This window comes from Bos indicus x Bos taurus, chromosome 3, assembly GCF_003369695.1.
Source record: "Bos indicus x Bos taurus breed Angus x Brahman F1 hybrid chromosome 3, Bos_hybrid_MaternalHap_v2.0, whole genome shotgun sequence".
NCBI classification, from domain to species: Eukaryota; Metazoa; Chordata; class Mammalia; order Artiodactyla; family Bovidae; genus Bos; species Bos indicus x Bos taurus.
Window position 1 is genome coordinate 95,018,499 of NC_040078.1, and position 25,075 is coordinate 95,043,573.

At 35.8% G+C, this 25,075-nt stretch overlaps 1 protein-coding gene across 13 annotated transcripts in view; it reads left to right on the forward strand.

Annotated features, from left to right (window-relative positions):
- The window catches only part of EPS15 (epidermal growth factor receptor pathway substrate 15), a 190,932-nt gene that overhangs the window by 133,295 nt on the left and 32,562 nt on the right, over positions 1 to 25,075 (forward strand). For all 13 annotated transcript variants that reach the window (XM_027537284.1, XM_027537285.1, XM_027537291.1 and 10 more), the window contains 7 exons: positions 9,015 to 9,176; positions 9,573 to 9,770; positions 15,732 to 15,935; positions 17,928 to 18,044; positions 18,279 to 18,369; positions 21,821 to 21,856; positions 23,093 to 23,229. In XM_027537284.1, coding sequence (XP_027393085.1) covers positions 9,015 to 9,176; positions 9,573 to 9,770; positions 15,732 to 15,935; positions 17,928 to 18,044; positions 18,279 to 18,369; positions 21,821 to 21,856; positions 23,093 to 23,229 — 945 coding nt within the window. The remainder of the gene's footprint in view (positions 1 to 9,014; positions 9,177 to 9,572; positions 9,771 to 15,731; positions 15,936 to 17,927; positions 18,045 to 18,278; positions 18,370 to 21,820; positions 21,857 to 23,092; positions 23,230 to 25,075) is intronic.

Consider the following 25,075-nt stretch of genomic DNA (forward strand, 5'->3'; position numbering starts at 1 on the left):
TATTGGATTTCCTTGTCTTGATAGTTTTAAATGGGGAAAAGCTCTAAAACTGTTAGATCCATTATTTTGTTTTGATGTAGCACATTCACCAGAGATGCTGTGACAGGTGGACTGTGCTAGGGTGGGGAGAATGATTTATTGAGGGGTTGAAGAAGAAGCCAGATCGAGAGACTTCTTGTTAGAAGTTGATTCTATTACTGTACTTATTATATATACTGGAATTTTCCTAAAGGTGAAACAGAGTTAACAGATTGTCACTAATATATTTCTCTTTGTGATAGTGAAATAGGAAATGATATCGTCAATTACTTTATTTTTGTGCAATTTTTGAGCTTAAGAAATGCAAGAGTCATAGACTTTAAGCAGTTACTGATGAAAATATTTTAAGAATGGAAGATAAAATGATCTACAAAAGTTTTCTCAATCTGAAGAGGTAGATGTAGTCACTGATATAATATTGGACAACTTCCAAATTTAGCCAGATGTTTCACAGTACCAAGGTTTTTGCAGTAGACACTATTTGTGTGTGTGTGTGTACATCTATCTGTGGTTTTTCACTGCCTCATCTTTTGAGATTGTGAATTTTAAATAGCTGCTTTGGGAGAACACTAAAATTTACACTGTTCTTTTCAAGCTAAATCAGCTATCCTTAAATATTTGATTTCTTATATTTATAGAAGTTTTGTTGTCAGTCAACATTTCTTTGTTATATGCTAGTCCTTCTTTTACTTAGTGTTGATGGTAAGGTACATGTTAAAGCTTCAAGTTTGCTGAATCCAAAATGTGCTTGGCTGAGGAAGTCTAAATAGTTGAAATTTTTTTTTGCATAAGGTGCTGTAAATAAAAGGTATTTTAGAGCATGTAGAGCATAGTGAGTATAGGCCACTATGTAATGGTTGAACATGCAGGTTCATTGGAAAAAACCATAGGATTAAAGCTTTGCATTAGTAGACACATTACTCATTCCATGTCAGTACAGGTATTTTTGTATTGTTCATGGTAATGAGATACTAGACTAAGAATGACATGGATAATTGACATCTACAAGTAATTAAAACTTTCATTTTAGTGATTATTTTCGATTTTCTGAAGCAAGACCACTTAACTGAAAGTGTTAATAAGTATATTGTATTACCTATTGAGTTTACTCTGAATTAGCCATTGGTAATGAGGCATAACATGAATAGACTAGGAATAACATGAATAATTAAGATCTGTAACTAACTTGAACTTTTAGTATTTATTTTCTAATTTCTCTGCCAAAAGGCTTTTTACTATAGCTTCCCTGCTTCCTTCTTACCCCACTTTCTAATGTAGGTGCTAATGAAAAATGCCAAAATGAGGGCATCAAGGGAGAAGTAAGAGAATTTTGACTCATCAATAAATATCTTTCTGCCTTAATCAAATATGGCTTTTCTGCATATTCTTGCTTTTCTTTATATTTATAAAGTTACAGATTGTGATAATATGAGCTCATATCTCAAGTAGAGAAACCAGACTTTCAAAGCCTCTTTAAATTTGATCAAAGTGCCAAAAGACTAGTTCTTTTTTATTTTAGCATTTATATAGTCTTTCTAATTCAGGTAAATTAGAAGGTCTGCTACATAATTAATTTTGTACGTTTATTTCCTGTTTGTGTTCTATTACCATCTTGAGAACTCACAGTTCACGATTTTTTTCTTGAAGAACAAACCAACAATTAACTTCATATTTTATGTCATGAGATGATCACTGTTAACTCATACGAGGTACACTGCTAGTTTGTCAAGTTCTGTGGAGAAATTAGATCCAAAATGGGGGAAACTGTAAAAGGCTGTTCTATCTCAAATGTTTATGGTTTGAGTTTCTTGTTGTTACAGGAAGAAGGTAGACCCACATTCTTTCCTACCTTAAACTGCATATGCACAATTTTATTAAAAATTTTATTCAAATATAACCTTATAGCTCCATTTCTTAAAAAGAAAAAAAAAACTTTGTGAAAACCAGCCAACATCCTTGCAACAAATTTTTGCTGCCACATTTACTGGAATTATTAAAAAAACATAGTTTCATCTTTGTACATCTGCGGGGATGTGCTCTGAGATCACACTCCCCCTCCCGCCACCCCCACCCCTTTAAAGAAATATGTATTTTTATCTAGAATGACCTTTAATTAGTGTCTGCGTATTTTCCAAAAGCGCTAGAGGCATTATATGTACACCATTACAGAATTATTATGAGGCCGTATATTCTGTTGTTTACCATTGCATTAACCAACACAAAGTCTATGCATTTTTTATGCGTTTGTCCCTTCTTTCTAAGTCAGATTTTCTTGTAAGCTAACCTTTCCTCAATGGTTTCTTTCTTTTCTTCTCCCTCCCTCCCGTTCTTCTTTTTTTCTTTTTTCTTTCTTTTTCCGCTTCTCTTTTTCTTTCTTTTTCAGAAACCACCTTCTCTATTTTTAAACATTTCGAATTCCTTAAAAAAAAAAAAAAAAAAGCTGTTGAGTGATCTGCCATTTTGCCCTAAAACGACTCAGCTCTCATAGCCTGTTTTTATCTGTACCGTATGATTTTATTTCATCAGAACTTCATATATTTGGACAGTAATAACACAGAATCTAAAACAAAAACAAAAACAAAAAACTGTCCTTCAAGGTAGTCAACAAATATTTAGGAATTCACCCTCATGTATACTTTCTTCAATTTTGCATAGAAGTTTATAGGAATGACTTGGTATCAGAGAACCTTGAATTCAGTTCCTAATTCTGGCTCTTCTGAAGTTTGAGATCCTAAGGAAGAAATGTAACCACTCTGCACATTAGTTTTCACTTCTGTAACATGAAATAGCAGAGTTTGCTGTTAGAATAAAATGACATATTATTGGTAAAGTGCCTCAAAGTAATTGGCACAGGGTTAGAGTTCAGTCACTTCCCTGGTGGCTCAGACGGTAAAGCGTCTGCCTGCAGTGCAGGAAACCCGGGTTTGATCCCTGGGTTGGGAAGATCCCCTGGAGAAGGAAATGGCAACCCACTCCAGTACTCTTGCCTGGAAAATTCCATGGGCTGAGAGGCTCCTCAGAGCCTGGTAGGCTACAGTCCATGGGGTCGCTAAGAGTTGGACACGACTGAGCGACTTCACTTAGAGTTCAGTAGGTGTTCTAATTGGTAGTATTATTCTATATCTTACTGCCATCTCTTTGTTACTCTCCCTTCATCATCATGCCCTTCTCTGACTTTTATTTTCATATCAGACTCTGCATATGTGTGTGTGTGTTTGTGTGCATGTACGTGCATGCACCAAGTTGCTTCAGTGTGTCCAACTCTTTGCGACCCTGTGAATTGTAGCCTGCCAGGCTCCTCTGTCTGTGGGATTCTAGGCAAGAGTACTGGATTCTAGGCAAGAGTACTGGATGTTTGCCATTCTGTCCTCCAGGGGATCTTCCTGACCCAGGGGTCTAATTTACGTCTCTTGTGTCTCCTACATTGGCAGGTGTCTCCTACATTTACCACCTGGGAAGCCCTATCTGCATATAGGACTAATCAATTTTTTCCCCCCTGTTGCTGTCACTTTAACTGCCAGCCTATTTTTCTCTATTTTTGTTGCTTTGTGTGACCCTTTCCCCCCGTCCTAGCTTTTCAGTAATCTTGCTTAATTTCCTGTTCACCCATACCTTTGTGCTTAATTTATCTCCCCAGGACCAAGATCTTAAGGCCAAATCCATGGGTCCTTCCTGCATTGGTTACTGATTTCTTGGGTTGCATTCTCCTGAATATTCGTAGCCCTCCTTTGACCTTTTGCTTCTGTTGCCTTTGCCCAGGACTGATGGACACACTCTGACCCCCTCTTTCCTCCCTTTTCCTTACCCTCTGTCATCCACATACCATATACTGATGCTTCCCAGATATCTGTCAAGCCCTCAGCTCTTTAGAGTGCAAGTCTCACGTCTCCAGTTAGGCATTTTGAGGTTTATCATTTCAAATCCAGTATATCTAAAATGAGTCTCACCTTGCTGAAAAAAATTGACTTCAAGTTTTGAATTTTCCTGTCTGTTTTTCTTTTTCACTACTGCCACCCCTGTTACCTAACATCTGAAATTTTTAAGTCAGATCTAAGTGCTTACTCCATCTTCCTCCTTGCTTTCTACCCGAACCAGTTTTAGTAATTATGACTCTCATATGTGAAAATCTTTACTGCCGCCCACTGCCACTGTTAGTGGTGGGAGAATGTCATCCTCATGGGTATATTGGAAGTAGAAAAAAAGATTATAGGCCATCCTCTTGTACTACTTATTTTTTGATTGCTTGCATCTGAACTGTGTGGTATACACTTGATCTTTGTTGTTCCCTCTTTTATAACTTTTGTTGCTGCAATCTAGAATTCCTTATCTTCCTGTTTATGTGAATTCCACCCATGTCTTAAAATCCAACTGAAACTCATCACTTCTCTAAATTTTCCCTTCTTTTTCCCTTCAGTTTGCTTGTCTTTCTTACGTTGGGACTTCCAGAGGAATGTGTGTACACTTATATGGCATACCAGTATGTTATCTTATTATACTCATTTAATGTATATGTATATAGATTCCAGTATCTTACAGCCTATATTGTGAGCTCCCTAAGCTTAAAAATTGTACCTTGGATCATATCTTATACTGTAGATGGTAATATATTCTTAGATGGAGGTAAATTTAAAGAAGCTATTGACAGTAGAAATGAATAAACTTCCATTTTGTGCATGAAATTAAAAATGGGACAAGAGACATCCAGAAACCACAGGCAGAAAGGATTGGGAGCACAGTTGATATCATGAAGAGTCAGCCTTTTCTATATTGTTCATACTACCTTCATGAGAGAGAAGCTCACAGTTATTTAAACTTCATCAACAAAGATTTAGTAGCTTATAGTAATTGCCCATTTTTTTCCCCCTAGATGAAGAAAGATGATTTATTTTGGGTGAAAATAAAATTAGATACATGAGCTCAACATTCTTTTCCTGGTGATAGTGCTCTTAGAACATGCTGAGAAGCATATGATTGAGAAATAAAGGCAGGCTGTTAGTGAGGTTTTCTAACATCTTCCCTAGTTTAATAGGTTCCCTTTCTGGTCTTTGACTTAGAAAACATCTTGCTTTATAGTTGTTACTTTTTTATGTTAAGAATATTCCTGTAACTTCTATTTTGAGAATTAGGCCAACATAATGAATGTACTTGATTATTTTTAGTTCTGGATTAGTCTGTAGAGTTTTTTAATCAATTAAATAGCATTTTCGGTAAGATTACCAAAATACTTAAAATTCCTTTATTCACTATAATAACTTTTCAAGTATAGATATACTGTATGTATGCTTTGAGTTTTTTTTTTTTTAAGTAAGTGTTTTATTTATAAATTAGTTATCATTTTTGTGTATTTTTTACTCTGTATTTATATGAAATAGATCTAAATGTATTCATGTTTTATAGATTTACTTCTTTGGTTGTACAGCCGATTTGGGTTGCTAAAATGAATTATCTTATTCTTGAGTATAGCTGAGAGCTTTTATATATTTGTTTAAATTTTATTTCTACTACCCTCCATAGCACTTCAAAGGATATGGAGGGATGGGGACAAGTTTATCATTTTCTTTATCTTGTGTGATTTCTAGAAAATAGGATATTTTCCTTGAAATTTAGTTTTAAATAAAGCCAAGATTGCAGATCAAGGATCCTTTCACTCCTGGATAAAGAACCTTTGATGTGGCTTGTTTTGGTATTTTTCTAAAGCAAAGCATGACAGTGCATTACAGTAGTCTTGTTCACTTTATCCTTGCCATTTCCTAATTGCTGCTACCCTCTTTTCTTTTGCTGTTGATGGCACAGGTGAGCAAGTAGAGCATGATCATGGAAAATAGAGCATAACTAGGAAGGCATCTGCACGTGTCTTTAGTCACTTCCTTGATGAGTTGGCATTTGATAGTAACTGAGGTTGTACCCTAATTCAGGAGAGGATTTCCCCAAAGGGCTACCTTCAGATTAAGAGAAAATTATCCTAGTTTAGTGGCAGATGGTGTTTGCTAAGAGAATCTGCCACTGTCCTAGTCAAGGGTGGGCAGGGAGAGAGATGTTCATCCGTTGACTTCACTTAGTCTCAGGATAAACCATTCTGTGCCAAAATAAAATAACCAAGTAGATATGGATATTGAAATTGTTGTGAAAATTACATTACAGTGGTGGCAGCCTTACCAAGTAATTTTGTAGTGAAATTTGATTCTTCTTCTTCCTAGTGTTTATGTTTGCAATCTGTTCATTTTGCTTTTGTACAGTTTAATAATTTTAAGTTTGCTTACTGAAAAAGAAGACCTTTGTGTGTATGGATTAGTGTTGAAATTTTTTTAGAGAAGATCTTTTTTCATATTTAAAATAGACATGGAGAGGCATTAATTTAAATATGGACCTCTATCCAGCTTAAAATATGTCACCAATGTGAGGTATTTTTTCAATAACCTTTCCCTCAAGGCCCATACTTTTGTGTTACTATGTAGATTTTTACTGTAGCATAAAAGTGAGGTTGGGAAATTTGAGGGAATATGTTTGCTCTTTGGAAGAGAAAGGGCAAGAGTAAATGTTATATTGATTTGTTTATTCCCTTTCCTCTTACATAAACCTATCCTCTAGGGATGTGTTTAAAGTGACTCACTAAAAAATACAAGTTTTGAAATCTGGGTTGATTTTATTAAAAGAAACCAGCATTGATCTTACTATTGGTAATTCTTACATTAAAAATTCAGTTGCATCAGAATATTTTTATATTGGTATGAAACCATATGATATGTGATACTTAAAAACTGCAGACTTGACATTTTCTGATTATAAAAGTAATATGAGTCCATATTAATCTTGCAAAATAAAGAAAGGTATAAAAAGAAAGAAACTCTACAATTTCACATTTCAGGGAGAGTCATGGTTAACATTTATATATGCATGGCTCTATATTTATTTGCAATCATACTGTATTTGCCTTTGTATTCAACTTTTAAAAATTAGCATATATCTTAGTCATTTTCTTATATTATGTGACCCTTTTAAAGCAAATTTCACTTTTCTTAATTGGATTTAGAATGAAAGTAGAGACATCAAAATTACGTATATTTATAAAGACTAGATATTATTAGAGATGTGAAGTCTAAGGTTTTTTGGGGGGGATTGGGGAGAGGGTAGGAAATTAGAGTAGAATTTTTGAAAATGGGAATAAGAAACATTTTTTCCTTATTCCTGTTAAGCATTTCTTTAAAAATGCCTTTTGGGTCAGCATATTGTTATGTATAAACCGTATAATAATTTTATAACAGTATTGACAGTGGATTATATTCTCAAATATAAAAATCACTTTAGATCTGCAGATGGCGTGCTTTCAAAATATTTTGTAATTACAAGAATTTTTCAAGCCACTGTAGTTTTTCAAGGAACTGGATTAAAGTGAAGCTGTTGTTATGTCTTCCTAAAGAGTAATAGTATATAAGATAATGTAAAAAAAAAAAAAACCACACAAGAAAGATATATGCCACAGTGACATGCTAAAGTAGTAAAGATTATTTCCATATAATGGAAATTTAAAATGTCAAATCATTCTTGGTCTACAGTCTATACAAATGTTGAATCAGTATAGAAAGTTAGATACTATTTTAATTTAACAAAATGCATTTGCTGTAGGTCAGTTAGAGGCTAGTTTTAATATTTTGCTATAGTTTAAATATAGAGTGAAGCTTTCTGTAGTATGTTGAAAGAAGTTGTTTCTGTCAGCTTCAGGCTCATTCCCCAGTAGTTTCTCCCAGATAGTAGAATCCTTGTGATAGTTACAAATCATTGCCTGATTAATTGCCTGGAATGTGCAAGACATTGTATTAGATTGTGGAACCTCTAAGAAAGATGAAGCATTGGCTGCCTATGAGGAGTTTATTATTTAAAGGTAACTGTAGTACATTGTTTTTTGCACTGTGTTTCTCTGGTGGCTCTGATGGTCAATAATCTGCCTGCGATGCAGGAGATCAAGTTTAGCCCCTGAGTCAGGAAGATCCCCTGGAGAAGGGAATGGCTACCTACTCCAGTATTCTTGCCTGGAGAATTCTATGGACAGAGGAGCTTCATGGGTTACAGTCCATGGGGTCACAGAGAGTCGGGCACAAATGAGCAACTAACAGTTGAGCAGAGACTTCAGGGAGATGAGGGATTAAGGCATGTGAATAATTTGGGGAAGAGCTTTCTAGGAAGAGGGGATAATCAGTGAAAGATCTGAGAAGGAAGCATATCTGACATGTTTGAGAAGCATCAGAAAGGCCAGTGTAGCTGAAATTAAGAGTGAGCAAAGGAGAGAGCAGTGGAAATGAAGCTGGGAGATGGGACCACCTGGGGCCATTGGAAGGACGGGTTTTTATGGTAAGGGAGATGGGGAGTCAGTGCAGAGTTTTGAGTAGAGGAGTGCCATTGTCTGATGTAGTTTTTTAACAGTGACTGCTATGCTGTAAATAAACTGAAAGGTAGCATGGGTGAATGAAGGGAAACCAGTTAGAAGGCAGCAATCCAGGAGAGAGAGAAAAACGACTTGGACTGAGGTTGAAGAAAAACATGGCCGCTTTTTAAAATACATTTTGAGGGAAGGAACAGCAAGATTTGCTGACAGATTGGAGATGAGATGTGAGAGAAAGAGAAGAGTCGGAGGAGATGCTGTATTTTTTGGCCAGAGAAACTGAGAGGGGGCAGATGGAGGATAAAGCAGATGTTGTGGAGTGGCGGGGGGAGGAAATGCCAGGAGTTCTGTTCTTATTATGTTAGAGAAGTCCATCAGACATCCAAGGATGGATCTGAGTAAGCAAATTGAATGTCTAAATCTGGAATCTAGGAAAGATGTCCTCAAGTAAAGATTGTATTTAAAGCTATGAGTCCTCCAATCCACCAACACAGTATACGTAATAAGATGAGACTTTACCTTCCCTTATGATAGACTTTTAAAAATTATTAACCTTCTCCTGCCTCTAGTAAATAATGTTAATATTCCTGTATTTCAGGATCTTCAAGATGAAGTGCAAAGGGAGAATACTAATCTGCAAAAACTACAGGCCCAGAAACAGCAAGTACAGGAACTCCTTGATGGGCTGGATGAGCAGAAAGCCCAGCTGGAGGAGCAACTGCAGGAAGTCAGAAAGAAGTGTGCTGAGGAGGCCCAGCTGGTAAGGCCTGGTGGCTTACTGCTGCCTGTGTCTTTACCTTAGGTGCTTTTGCTGGCTTAAGATAGAAACCCTCTCTGCTCGTTGTTGTTGTTGCTGTTGTTAGTGGCAATCTAGTCAACATGAAGTTTGGGAACATGAAGGAGATGGGACATGTTTCATCTAGAAACTACAGGGGAAATAGGACACTGCATGTTTTTTTCTTTTTCTAAAATTTAGTTGGAAGTATGGTACCTATGTCTTTCACTCTCCTCTGTCAGTCCCTGATTGCCCTTTTCTACAGAAAATATATATCAAAAACACCAAAGTAGTAAACTAAAATAAATATTGCATTATGGAATGTTTTAATGACATCTCTTTTTTTAATCCCTTTTTTGTCTTATTCACCGCATGTTGTAGATTTCATCCCTGAAAGCTGAACTAACTAGTCAAGAGTCACAGATCTCCACTTATGAAGAAGAGCTGGCCAAAGCTAGGGAAGAGCTGAGTCGCCTACAGCAAGAAACAGCAGAGTTGGAAGAGAGTGTGGAGTCAGGGAAGGCTCAGCTGGGACCTCTTCAGCAGCACCTGCAAGATTCACAGCAGGAAATCAGTTCAGTAAGTCTTTGTGGGAGTGAAAAATACACTCAAGTGGGCACTCACGTATCCTTTTAGTACATAGTATTTTCTCCACTTCTGCTGCTGCTGCTTCTGCCCAGTTTATTATTCATTTTTTGTCATTTTATATGAAGAGGCTTCTTGTCACCTGTCATAAGTTAAAACTGTTGTGAGTCTTATACATCTGATGATTATCACTGGAATCTTATTGAGTGTGCAGGCTTTGTAATTAGATGGTTTGGGTTTAAACGCTTGCTCTGCTGCTTACTGCCTGAATCATCTCAGTGTTAGATTCCTCATCTTGGAGAACTGCAAATTCCCTGGTGGCTCAGCGGTAAAGAATCCACCTGCCAATACAGGAGACATGAGTTCAAGCCCTGAATCAGGGACGTCCCCTGGAGAAGGAAACGGTAACCCACTCCAGTATTCTTTCCTGGAAAATCCAATGGGCAGAGGAGACTGGCGAGCTCCGGTATATGGGGTCGCAAAAGAGTTGGACGTGACTTAGTGACTAAACAACAATAAACCACCAGAGACTTGAATTTCACCCTTTTCACTGCTGAGGACACGGATTCAATTCCTGATTGGGGAACTGACGTTTAAGATCCTGCAAGCTGCACAGCATGGCCAAATTTAATAAAATAAATAAATAAAATAGAATTGGAGAATTAACAGTACACCTGCCTCTTTCAGCTGCTTTTAAAGTTTAAATGGGGCAAAACCAGTGAGACATTTGAGCATAGGGTTTGGTAAATAAGTACTCAGTAAGTGTTGCTTATTTTTATAAATAATAACCTGGTGTCCTACCTTTTGGGGACTCTAACCTTAAAATCTAAGATCATGGCATCTGGTCCCATCACTTCATGGGAAATAGATGGGGAAACATGTCAGACTTTATTTTTTGGGGCTCCAAAATCACTGCAAGATGGTGATTGCAGCCATGAAATTAAAAGACACTTACTCCTTGGAAGGAAAGTTATGACCAACCTAGATAGCATATTCAAAGCAGAGACATCACTTTGCCAACAAAGGTCCGTCTAGTCAAGGCTGTGGTTTTTCCAGTGGTCATGTATGGATGTGAGAGTTGGACTGTGAAGAAAGCTGAGCACCGAAGAATTGATGCTTTTGAAGTGAGGTGTTGGAGAACACTCTTGAGAGTCCCTTGGACTGCAAGGAGATCCAACCGGTCCATCCTAAAGGAGATCAGTCCTGGGTATTCATTGGAAGGACTGATGCTGAAGCTGAAACTCCAATAGTTTGGCCACCTCATGTGAAGAGTTGACTCATTGGAAAAGACCCTGATGCTGGGAGGGGTTGGGGGCAGGAGGAGAAGGGGACGACCGAGGATGAGATGGCTGGATGGCATCACCGACTCGATGGACATGAGTTTGGGTAAACTCTGGGAGTTGGTGATGGACAGGGAGGCCTGGCGTGCTGAGATTCATGGGGTTGCAAAGAGTCGGACACAACTGAGTGATTGAACTGAACCTTAAAATCAGTTTTGCTCATTTAGAAACCTTTATTTTTTTTTTAATTAGGGAATTATTCTTTATATAGATAAATATGACTGTTGTGGTAGGTCCAGAATATAGATCCTTTGCTTTGCTGTTTCTTGACTTCCCTAAATGGAGATTAATATTTTATAGAATGATGGTAGGATGGTTGGATGTGTGTAGAGACTGCATAGCCCATTCCTTTCCATTTGAATTTGAACAAACTGAAGCCAGGGAAGGTGTAGGAACTTGCTTATGGTTATGTAGCCTTCAGAAGAGCCATAGTCTAGAATTCAGATTGTCTGAAACTTGGTCAGTTAATTATTATATATAATGAAGTCCTTCCCCTTGATATGCTTTTTCCCCCTCTCTTGTCTGGTAGATGAATACCTGCTTACCCATCTTGTAAGCCATAGCTTAACTTCTTCTTTCTTTGTGGCATCTTCTGAATCTTGCCTTTATTGGACATTGTACTTCTGTTGCAGTAATTGTAACATTTTCCCCTGCACATTTGTTTATTTGTCTACCTCTGTCAGTAGATGGAGCTTTTTGGTCTAGAAACATACATATTTATCCAAGCATTTAGCACAGTTCTTGTCTCAGTGTAGGTACTCAGTTAACATGTAGTAAACCCAAAAGAATTTTATAGTAGTGGGAATGATCCTAGATAAATGGACAGTCTTTAAAATAGTTTTAAGTTTTTAAAATATTTTTACTGTTATTTATAGACTGTAAAATTAACCCATTTTAAGGGTACAGTCCATGATTTTCAGTAAATTTAGAGTTGCTCAAACATCACAATCCAGTTTTAGAATATTTCCCTTACTCCCAAAAGACCGTTGTGCCCATTTATCATCAATCCCCACCCTTACCCCTGGGTAACTACTAATCTGCTTTCTGTGTCTATAGATTTGCCTTTTCTGAACGTTTCATATAGAGGAAATAAGTGGTCTGTGGTCTTTCTCATGTGGTTTCTTTCACTTAGTGTAATGTTTTTGAAGCCCATCCATGCTGTAGTATGTAACAAAATTATAGTTCATTTTATAAGGTATGTTGTTTATTTGTTCACCAGTTAATGGGCATTTGGATTCTTTCTTCCTGTTGACTATTATGAATAATGATGCTATGAATTTTCTGTTTGCATACAATTCTTTGTGTAGACATGTGTTTTCATTTCTCTTGGATATAAAATAGTTGGCTATATTGTAAAGTTACATTAAACTTTTTTTTTAACTTTAAATTGCCAAGCTTTTCCAAAGTGGCTGTAGAATTTTAATACTTGCCGTAGCAATATATAAGAGTTCCAGTTTCTCCACATTTTTACCAACCCTTTTATTGTCTTTTGGATTATAGACATTCTCGTAGATGTAAAGTGGTACTTCATAGTTTTTAATTTGCAGTTCTCTGATGACTAGAGATGTTGATCATCTTTTCGTATGCTTATGAGCCATTTGTATATTCTCTTGGATGAAATGTCTGTTTAAAGTCCTTTGCCATTTTGGGTTGTCTTATTAAATTACACAAGTTTTTAAAAATATATATATGTATATTCTGGAGATAAGTCCTTCATCAGATATTTGATTTACAAATAATTTTTCCCAGTCTCTGGCTTGTCTTTTAATTTTCTTTCTTTGACTTTTTTGAAAGGGGATTTCTTTCAAAGGAAAGAGCATAAATTGGAAAAATAGAAATGACTCTGGATAGTATAAATTATCAGAGAGAAAATAAAGCCATGTTTTGAGCATGGAAGATAGTGTCAGCAAGCTGTACTACCAAGTGTGCCAGATATCTGTGGAAGGAATTAGATCTTTGTGTTTGATCTCTAAATCTTAAGAATAAACATACCAAATTCTTACACTTGACTCAGGTACCGTGAATCTTTCCCACAGAGGGCAGCATATTCCCATGGGCCTATAAAAAAGAAATTTAGTTGTAAATTAGCCTGGTGCTTTTATTGCTCTCTAAAGCTTACCTATAGCCTTTTTTGAAAAAGTAATAACTAAAGAGAAGTTTGTGACTTGCTGAATTTTTATTTTTATTTCTTACCTTGTATTTTCTAGAGAACAAAGAACCTTTGACCTTGACTTTATGTAACTTACTTGTGCAATATATATTATTTATCCAAGTATTTCTGGCAGTTGAAATGTTTGTTGTACCTTCCTTGCACAGTTTGCAAAGAGCTTGTGTTAGTTGTGTGATTTTTTTTTTCTGTATCCTCTAAGTTTACCTAGCGAGTAAGGAAGAACACAGGCTTAAATGGCAGGTGCATGGGAGAATCAGACACAGGAAAGCCAGGTTGTTTCATGATTCTGTTGATTGTCTCGAGAATAACTATAAGGAACAAACTGTCCTAAATAGAACTCTTTGATAGGCAGGTACTTCACCCAACTGCTTCATCTATATGGTGAGTAATGTTTTAAATTTTAGACTGCAGGGTAGCATTAAAGTTGATTTAATGGTCATGATAAATTTCAGTGAAATAAAAGAGAATAGGAAATAACAGCATACATTACAGTTGTTTCACCCCTGTGTATATGTGTAAATGTATAGTTATATGTATGATGTATGCATCTATATGTTTTATGTATTCACACACACACACACATATGTACATACATATTTACTGGGTCTAAGTGTAAACTCTGTTTCTTTGTGTAGATTAAAGTAAAAGTAAGTTTATAAACCACTGCTCTATAGCACTAGGAATATACAAGGCATATGCTTTGTGTTATAAATGTGTAGTATTTTTGATTGTTAGTTTAAATCCTAAATGAAATGCAATTTGTGTGTATATATACACAATATATATATATACACAAAATGAAATGTGTGTGTGTCTATATACACATATATATGTATGTCTATATACATATATACACAATATATATACACAAAATGTGTGTGTCTATATACATATATATATATGTGTATGTCTGTATACATATAGACACACACACACACACACACACACACACACTGATGCCCACTGTTTAAATATATAAGGATAATACTCGTGTTTTTCAGTGAACATTTATTAAGCACTTACAGTATGTATCATTGTGGTAGATGTTAGAGATACAAAGTTAATAACAAAAATTTGGTCTCTATCCTCAAAAGGCTCAAGTCTTTAACTTTTTAAAAATAGAGCAAATTAGTAGAAAAGGAACAGGAAATTTTAATTGTTATAGTAGTGAGAAATGTAGTGTGCTAGGTACTTTCACACACATTGTCCTTCGTTTACATAGGCCTTTACATTTTACAGAGTTCTTGTAAATATGTCTTTTACTTCACATAACAGTCTTCTATGAAGATAGTTCTTACTACCTCTATGGATTAAAAAATGGAAGCTTGGAGAGGGTACTTTGACTAAAATAACCTAATAATTAGAAAGTGATAGAGCTAGATGTACATCTGTCTCCTTATCCAATATAGTGTTCTTTTTCCAGGTTATGGTCCTGACTTTTCCTTTGGTAAATTACAGATTCCAAATTGGGCAACTTAAAAACTTTATGGGAAATATTAGGGGAATAAGATTAGGGAACAGAGCCTTGCTTTACAGAATGTCAATAGGTAATTTTTATATTTGCTAAAAAAAAATATATAACATGCTAATAAATAGAGGACACTAATGTAATTAAAAAATATATATATTATGAAAATGGTACTTTTCAGTAAAGTTCCGTTTGTTTTTTTCACTAGAAACATTTTTTGATTTTGTTGTCTCAATTTCTTTGAAATATATGTAAATGTGTTTTTATTGTAGATATTAAGTATAAAAAAGCATTTTTTCCTTCTAGTTCCCCACATTTTTCTTTTTATATATATTAGAATTTATTGTGTTGTCCCAGGTATAGAAAGTCAATGGATATTGAAATTTAAAAAAACTTTGTCCTTCATTTAACCTGTTTGGTATATTTTAGATTTAGAGACTACTCCTTAAGGTTCTAGCCCATTAATAAATAATGCCAGGGGATAGGACACTAGCTCATTGCATCTTTGTTTTCACTTCTCTTCTTCCCAATAGGAATGTGAATGGCTCCAAAGTCTTATGTACTCTTCGTCTATTTCCTCTCCCTCTCCTAAAGCGTCATCATAAAATCTTGTCTTGAACTACTGTTTTGCCATCTTTTTCCCAATACTCTGACGCTTTTTCTAGTTATATTCTAAAGGACTGCCAATTAGCAGATATTTGAATTAAAATTCTTGGATCTTTCAAAAGATGTACAAAAACAAATCCATATATACTGTAATTTCAGGAGGAGAACTTACTCGGATGGATTACTGAAATCCTTTTCTCTAAGTCTTGCTGCATTCCTTAATGGAAGCAGATTTATCCTTGATCAAGTCTAAGCATATAGTTATTTTTATATCACGTCTTTCTAGTAATTTTGTCTAGTTTTTGTCTAATTTTTGTCTAAAAATGTCTTTCTAGTAAATTCTGTTTTGTATTTCTGCTTTGTGTTGACAGATGCAAATGAAACTTGTGGAAATGAAAGAGCTGGAAAACCATAGTAATCAGTTAAATTGGTGCAGTAGTCCACACAGCATTCTTGTAAATGGTGCTACAGATTATTGCAGCCTCAGTACCAGCAGCAGTGAAACAGCGAATCTTAATGAGCACACTGAAGGCCAGAGCAACCTAGAGTCTGAGCCCATACATGAGGAGTCTCCAGTGAGTCTAATGGTTCCTTTAATTCCATAACCAACTTCAGAAGGAAAAAAACTGATTCAGATGAAAGTTTTGTTGACATCGTACCTAATATAAACATGTGGCCTTGCCTCATCTGAGACAATTGAGAAAGAAAGAGTGGGTTCTAACAGTTTAAACTAGTGAAAAATGTAATTTTAACTGATCTATTTGTTATAGAGCCATGTTTTCAAAGTTGTGGTTCTGTAGATAGTAACTTCTGAAAGTAGTATTTATTTTTAAGTGATCTCATCCAAAGCTGAAAGTAATTATTTCATAATGTTGAAGACATTTATTTATTTACTGTTTTTTTTTTTTTTTTTGAGAATATCAGCTAATGCAAGAGTGCTGCTCTCCCGAATGAGAGCTACAGAGACAAAAGACCTTTAACCCCGTCTTCCGGCTGCGTGCAGTCTAGTCCTGTAACACTGTGTTAAAAGGCAGTGATAAAGTAAATAGGGTATTCAGGTAGGACAACTTGGAGGAGGCTCAGAGAGGATGTCATAGGGAAGCTTTACAAGTGACCACTGAAGTGAGAAGAGGTTAAGCAAAAGAGAAGGTGGTACATTTCTGGCAGAGGAAACAGCATTAGCATAAGCATGTAATGGGAGAAAACATGCTGCACGGTATCATGAGAAGTTTTCTGAGGATGTTTTGTGATGGTGAGGGATGTATTGGTAGGAGATGAGGCTGTCTCCTGTAGGTTACCTGCATTACCTCTGGTACTTTTTATCAAGATGGAGATATCTGTGCCCCATTCCAAACTTGTTGAACTAGAGTTTCTAGGTTGGGCCCAGGTACGTATGTTTTTTTTTATTTGGTACATATGTTTTTAAAAATAAATTCCATAGGTGATTATGATATGTGCCTAGATAAAAATGACCACTTTTAGTTCAGAAAGGACCAAAGAGTAAGAAATTTGGATTCATCTTGCAGCACTGGGGAATTCGCCTTACTACAGTGAGTAGCCATTGAAGAATTTTTAAGCAAGAAGTGACAAGATTGAGTTTACCTTTTAGAAAAGCTGGATAAGGCATTCCCTGGCAGTCCGGTGGTTAGGACTTGGTCAGTGCTTTCATTGCTGTAGCCTGGGTTCAATTCCTGGTAAGGGAACTAAGATCCCACAAGGTATAGGGTGCCACCAAAAAAAATTTTTTTAAGTGGACTATAGATTGGAGAATAGGATTAGACATACCGAGATATGGTGAGAGACTATTGGGGTAGTCTATGTGAGAATTGTTTTAACCTGGATCTAACCAGTAGCAGGAGGGATGATGAGAAGAATACAAATTTGATAGATACTAAGGATTTAAAATTAACAGATTTAATGTTATTTGTACAGTGCAGTCTTGAACTGCACAATATTCTTTTAAGCACAAAATGCAAATTACTAGGTTATCCTTCAAAGACATAGGATGGTATGAAATAGAAATTGGCTTTGCCACTTCTAAAGCCTTATTATCTACTGATCTAAATGCAGAAAGCAATGACGTCATTGAAGGATTTCTAACCAGAAGATCGTGATTAGATTCCTATTTTAGATCTATTACTTTGGCTGCCCTGAGAAGGATAGATGTAGAGGACAAGTATTGCAGGCAGGAAGGCAGTTGGAATATTATTACTACAGTAATATGTACCAGAAATGATAATGCTATAAATGAATGATAGTGACAGTCAGGATGGAGAAGAATGGAAGAATTTGAGAAATAGATGAGAATTAGACTCCATAAGATTTGGAATCTAGCTAGGGGATGACCAGAGGGAAGTAGTTAAGGAAGAACTGGAGTTTTCTGGCCTTAAGTGGTTTTGAGGCTTGGTGATATCATTTCCCTAAGAAATATTATAGAAGTCATCCAATGAATGTATTCTGCTTATCTTTTAAAATTTTCTAGTAATTTTTGACTCTTGTCAGTTTCCTTTGCCAAGTAGAAAATATATTGTGAAAAATTAATACTTTGAAGGATTAATATTTTGTAGGCAAGAAGTAGTCCTGAAGTACTGCCTTCTTGTGTGACTGATGAAAATGAAGAGGTGACTGTAGCTGTTAATGAAAAAGTTTGTCCTGAATTTAATAGTGACAGATGTTCAAAAGAGGTAAAAATAATTCTATATTAATATGTAAATGTTCTTATCATTCTCTTCTCAATAGGGGTTATATACTATTTAATGCTAAGGAAACAGAAAAATGTGTTAAATGGACTTTATGACCACAAAAATATTTGTTATGTTACCATCAGTTGATTTTTCAAACATGCTATTTTATTTTAAGATGTTACCTTTTAAAACTTTGGTTTCTAAAACTTTTTTTTAATTTAAAATTATTTTTAGGAAGATCCATTTAATGTAGAAACAAGTTCACTGACAAATCCAGTTGCAGATTCACACCTGGATTTTTTCCAGTCTGATCCTTTTGTTGGCAGTAAGTACTCTTATATTTATATTACTAATTTATCAGAAGGGACCATATAAGAATTTGGGCTTCAGTTTTGAGAGCCTACTTGTTATAGCAAAAGTAGAAAAGAGAATGATGTTTTTATATGGTCAGACTTTAGTATTTGTCCTCTCCAGGCAACTAAATCCTGGAACTAAGCATTTGATTATGTTTTAGGAACCCCTGATTAAGAATATGTTTCTTGTTCAGAATAGAGACCCAAAGAAAGAGAAGAGATTGGGCAGTCTTAAGTCATCCAGCAATTATTTACCAAAAGTGCCAACACCATGCTTTTACAACAGAAACTATAGTAGTTAGTAGCTTCGATCCCTGCCTATAGTAGTTAGTAGCTGCCTAAAGTCTTATTGAAGAATCATAAGCTCAATAAATTAAAACACCTGATGTCATCATAAGCTATGTTAAATACCACTCGTGTTAAACTTCTTTTTATTTATTTCCAAACTCACCTTGTGAAACTGATATTAATGATTATAAGTTATCGCCTGTTCCCCTAACCCTCAATTCGCCCAACCACTAATCTATTTTCTGTCTCTATAGATGTGCATACTTATGGAATTATACACTATATGCATTTTTATGTCTGGCTTCATTCATTTAGCCTAATATTTTCAAGGATTACTCACATTTTAGTATGTTTCAATATTTCTTCCTGTTTTATTGATGAATATTATTATATGGATGTACCACATTTTACTTATTCATTGGTTGATGGGCTGTTCGGTTGTTTCCACTTTTTTGGCTGTTTTGAATAATGCTGTTGTGAACACTCATGTACAAGTTTTTGTGTGAATATATATTTACTTTTCTCTGGGGTGTATATCAGATCATAGTACTCTGTTGAATCATTTGAGGAGCTGCCAAACTGTTTTCCAAAGTGTCTGTAGCATTTATATATATATATATATACACACACACACATATATTCCCACCAGTAGTATATGTGGCTTGCAGTTTCTCCGTACCTTTGCCAACACTTGTGACTATCTATCCTTTTAATTATAGCCATCGTAGTGAGTGTGAGGTGGTATCTTATTTCAATTTGATTTGTATTTCCTTAATGACTAATATTGTTGAACATCTTTCTCCGTGGTTATTCAGTTCAGGTCAGTTGTTCAGTTGTGTCCAACTCTTTGCGACGCCATGAACTGCAGCACGCCAGGCCTCCTGTCCATCACCAATTCCTGGAGTCCACCCAAGCCCATGTCCATCGAGTCAATGATGCCATACAGCCATCTCACCCTCTGTTGTCCCCTTCTCCTCCTGCCCTCAATCTTTCCCAGCATCAGGGTCTTTTCCAGTGAGTCAGCTCTTCGCATCAGGTGGCCAAAGTATTGGAGTTTCAGCGTCAACATCAGTCCTTCCAATGAACACCCAGGACTGATCTCCTTTAGGATGGACTGGTTGGATCTCCTTGCAGTCCAAGGGACTCTCAAGAGTCTTTTCCAACACCACAGTTCAAAGGCATCAATTCTTCGGCACTCAGCTTTCTTTATACTCCCAACTCTCATGTCCATACATGACCACTGGAAAAACCGTAGCCTTGACTAGACGGACCTTTGTTGGCAAAGTGATGTCTCTGCTTTTTAATATGCTGTCTAGGTTGGTCCTGACTTTTCCTTCCAAGGAGTAAGTGTCTTTTAATTTCGTTGCTGCAGTCACCATCTGCAGTGATTTTGGAGCCCAGAAAAATAAAGTCTGCCACTGTTGCCACTGTTTCCCCATCTATTTCCCATGAAGTGATGGGACTGGATGCCATGATCTTTGTTTTCTGAATGTTGAGCTTTAAGCCAACTTTTTCACTCTCCTCTTTCTCTTTCATCAAGAGGTTCTTTAGTTCTTCTTCACTTTCTGCCATAAGGGTGGTGTTATCTGCATATCTGAGGTTATTGATATTTCTCCTGGCAATCTTGATTCCAGCTTGTGCTTCTTCCAGCCCAGCGTTTCTCATGATGTACTCTGCATAGAAGTTAAATAAGCAGGGTGACAATATATAGCCTTGACGTGCTCCTTTTCCTATTTGGAACCAGTCTATTGTTCATGTCCAGTTCTAACTGTTGCTTCTTGACCTGCATATAGGTTTCTCAAGAGGCAGGTCAGGTGGTTTGGTATGCCCATCTCTTTCAGAATTTTCCACAGTTTATTGTGATCCACACAGTCAAAGGCTTTGGCATAGTTAATAAAGCAGAAATAGATGTTTTTCTGGAACTCTCTTGCTTTTTCCATGATCCAGCAGATGTTGGCAATTTGTTCTCTGGTTCCTCTGCCTTTTCTAAAACCAGCTTGAATATCTGGAAGTTCACGGTTCACGTATTGCTGAAGCCTGGCTTGGAGAATTTTGAGCATTACTTTACTAGCATGTGAGATGAGTGCAATTGTGCGGTAGTTTGAGCATTTTTTGGCATTGCCTTTCTTTGGGATTGAAATAAAAACTGACCTTTTCCAGTCCTGTGGCCACTGCTGAGTTTTCCATATTTGCTGGCATATTGAGTGCAGTACTTTCACAGCGTCATCTTTCAGGATTTGAAATAGCTCAACCGGAATTCCATCACTCCCACTAGCTTTGTTCATAGTGATGCTTCCTAAGGCCCACTTGACTTCACATTCCAGGATCCTTATATCTTCTTTGGAGAATGTTTATTCTAATCATTTGCCCTGTTTAAAATCGGTTGTTTGTCTTTTAATTATTGATTTGTAGGCGTTCTTTACATATTCTGAATATAAGTCCCTTGTCAAACATATGATTTGCACCTATATTCTTGTGTTCAATGTTGTCTTAATTTTGATGCAGTCTTATTTATTTATTTATGTTTTCTCTTGTGCTTTTGATTTCATGGTGTGAGATAGGGGTCCAACTTTATTCTCTTGCAGGTGGATATCCAGTTGTCCCAGCATCATTTGTTGAAAAGACTATTCTTTCCCCCATTGAATTGTCTTAGCACTCTTGTCAAAAATCAAATGATGATAAATGTGTAAGGATTTATTTCTAGACCCTTCAATTCTTTAAGCACTTTTTTTTTTTTAACTTCAGTGAAGCCTGGTATTTGTTTCTGAAGTGTTGATGGCAATACCCATCCAGTAATCCTGTGAAAAGTAGACATTTTGTTAGTAAAATTCTTGTCCTCAAGCCTGTGTTTTCCCCTCCAAGTAATCTGACCTTGTGGTCAGGAGGTAAGTATAGTTGGCTCTGATTCAAATTTGCCTCTTTTATGAGGTGTATTAATGTTCTTCCCTTATTAAAATAGTGATACTTATTAGTATTCTAAATATTTCCTAAAGGTGGACAGCATTCGTTGTCTTACCTACTTTGAGGGAGAGTTAATGAAACAAACTTTGCTTTTGTTTTGAAGTTACTCTTTAAGTAATGTGCCACAGCAGTAAATACTGTGATTTTGATTTCTGCATATTTCTTTTATCACAGGTGATCCTTTCAAGGATGATCCTTTTGGGAAAATTGGTTAGTGTTTTATTGAAGTCCTTCTTAGCTTTAATTTAATTCTTAATTGTAAGCTTATGTTAATATTTATGAATGAGAGATCACAGTTAGGTAGTTTTAGGAATGCACTTCCTTTTTAGTCAGTTTTAAAATTGACCTAAGGCCTCACTAAGATGTATGTACCTGGCATTTTCAGAGAAAAAGTGACAGATACTTATGAATTTGCTTAGTAAACTGTTAGCTATACTTTATAAAAAATAACATTAGTGCCTATACTTTGATGCTTTTAATACATCAGATGATTCTTTGATGCTTTTAATACACTTCTTATTAGCCAAGGATTAGATAAATAAAATGATCTACATTACTATAGGGTTTAGAACTTTTTTCCCCCCTACAATTACATCCTATTACAGATCTTAAATAATTACTATGTCAGACTTTTTAAGATTCTTTCTCTGGGATTTTCACAAATCTGGTGTGCCATTTAGTTATGGTTCCCAAACCTATTCCAAACAGTTGGCTGTTATTATTGAGCCCAGAGAGAGAAATGCATTTAGAAATTTTTGTTGTTTCTTTGCTTCCCTGGTGGCTCAGATGGTAAAGAATCTGCCTGCCATGTAGGAGACCCAGGTTCGATCCCTAGGTCAGGAAGCTTTGTGGAGAAGGGAATGGCAACCCACTCCAGTATTCTTGCCTGGAGAATCCCACGGACAGAGGAGCCTGGTGGGCAGAAGTCCATGGGGTCGCAGAAAGTCAGATATGACTGAACGACTAACACTTTCACTTACCATTCCTATGTGTTCTTTTTTCTTTCTTCTTAGTTATAATAGCATAGAATAAGGATCTTAAAAATGGGATCACTTGATATTATGTGCTAATTTAAAAAATCAATTTATTAGGTGAAAAACTCTTATCAAAACCACAAAGAAAACTGTGATCCTTTCCCCACCCCCAAAATTAGAATCACCAGGTTAGAGGAAATTATTTAAACCTAGCATATAGGCAACATTGTGTAATAAGTGTTGGAGTTATTGACTTGCTTTGGATGAATAATGAATAAGTAGGAAAGAATGTTAATTAAAACTGCTTAACTAGGTGTAACTGTCTATACAGTTTTATGACCTAGATAAGTAAAGTACCTGACTTAGACTCTACAGGAGTCAAAATGCCTTTTAATTAAGGCGGTTGTCATCGGTGACAGGAAATTTAGAGTAATAATTTTTTAATCTCTCATATTTGTGTTGTTTTTTTTAGATCCATTTGGTGGTGATCCTTTCAAAGGGTCAGATCCATTTGCATCTGACTGCTTCTTCAAGCAGTCTTCTACTGATCCTTTTGCCACTTCAAGTACTGATCCTTTCAGTGAAGCCAGCAATAGCAGTAACACATCGGTGAGTAGGAGGGTTAAAAAAATGTTAAATGGACCACAGATGTTCTAAGTGAGTTTCTTTTTTTCTTTTCTAAGAGCAGACAGTTTATTGTCTGGTGAAATAACAAAATCATTACTCATTGCTAGATAGTAAATTTTTTGAGGGTAGGAACTATATCTTACAAAAAATTTAGTACACATGCCCTGCCTGTACTTTGGTTCAGTGATCAGTAAATATATGTTAACTTCTGTTTAATGGTCAGAGAAGAGGTAGGGAAAGAGACAAATGTGGAAAAAAAAGCAATTTACCAATAGTAAAATCATATACTATTTGAGTCATCTTTCAAAACCGAAAGATAGAAATAATTCAGTAAGTACTCACTCTAGACAAGAAAGTTGTTTGCCAAACTGCCACTAACTCCTGGGAATGAGACTCATACCTTTACCTTTCTTGTAAATCCTGTCCTTCCACATGGCAATATAAGGCATTTAGATAACAAGCAAAGGACTTACTGGCCTACTATATTTTATCTTTAAGAAAATGAGTATACAGTGGATCTTTTGTATTCTGTCTACAAATAGATGAGTTAAGTGAGTTTCTTGAAATACACAATGATGAAAGAATTCTCTTGCAGATTACTTCTGATGGGCGATATAAAAATTTCAGTCTTATCGAACCTATCTAGTTTTTGGTTCAAACTGGCATTTCACACTGTGAGCACCCACTGAAATTGACAGAATACTCATGTCATCCGAATACTCATGTCATCCAAATACTAAGTCTGCCCTTCAAAGGACAAAATATTATCCCATTGGGGATTTAAAAAATAAATGATTAAAAATCCGTAAGCCAGTAAAGCATTTTGAAAATATTTGGTATACATTATTGAAATAATGAAATCAATTTAAAGAGAATAGCATTGATTTAAAAAAAAAATCATTTCTGTTATTTTGTGGACACATCTAGAGTGTTATTCTTATAAAGATGTATTAATTCCCACTAAATGTCAGACTCTCCTGATAATATACATAGTACAACAATTACTATTTAATAACCACTCACTATGATCCAAGTACTGTTGTGGGCTTTATATTCATAGTTTCTAATCTTCACGTCAGTCTTACAAAGTAGGTGTTGGTGTCCCTATTTTAACAATAAGAACACTGGAACTCAGAAAAATTAACTAAGGTCAGACAACCAAGTCTGGAGGCTTTGAAAACAAAATCTTTATATTAGGATATTTAAACACATGCAAAATAGAGTAACATAATGAAGTATTTTAACCTCTGTGTATCTATAGCCCAATTTCAATAATTATCAATGGTTTTGGAGAGGTTTTTAATTTTTTTTCCTTGTTCGTTTGGTTTTTTTAAGTTTTTATTTGAAAGCTTATTTTTTGAGACAGGGTATTTCACACCTGTAAGTAAACCAGATCTATAAAGGAGCAGTTGTTGACAGACATGTGAAGCAGAAATTTTGTCTTTTAATACTCTTAGATTAAGAGAACTTCCTTAAAAGCGTAATTGATTATTTTAAAGGTAATAAACTTTGGTATTCCTGAATTGCTTCCTTACTGTATTCAGTAAAGAACTACTTGGCCAGCAACTGATTTTTTCCACTGTTGTAAAACTAAGCAAATGCCTCTGTAACTGAATATTTGTGGTTTCCACAGGCTACTGGATACTCTGTGTTCCTACAACACTCAGTTTGTAGTGTGGACCCATTTGCCAAATTCTTCTCGAATTGCCTGCAACCTGAGTTCTTTCCCTCTCACCTTATTGTAGCCTCTTGTTATCTACTCTTATTGTTTAAAAAGCAAGAGGCCAAAGCAACTCTTCCTAATTTAAAAATAAGCATGTTTCTTTTC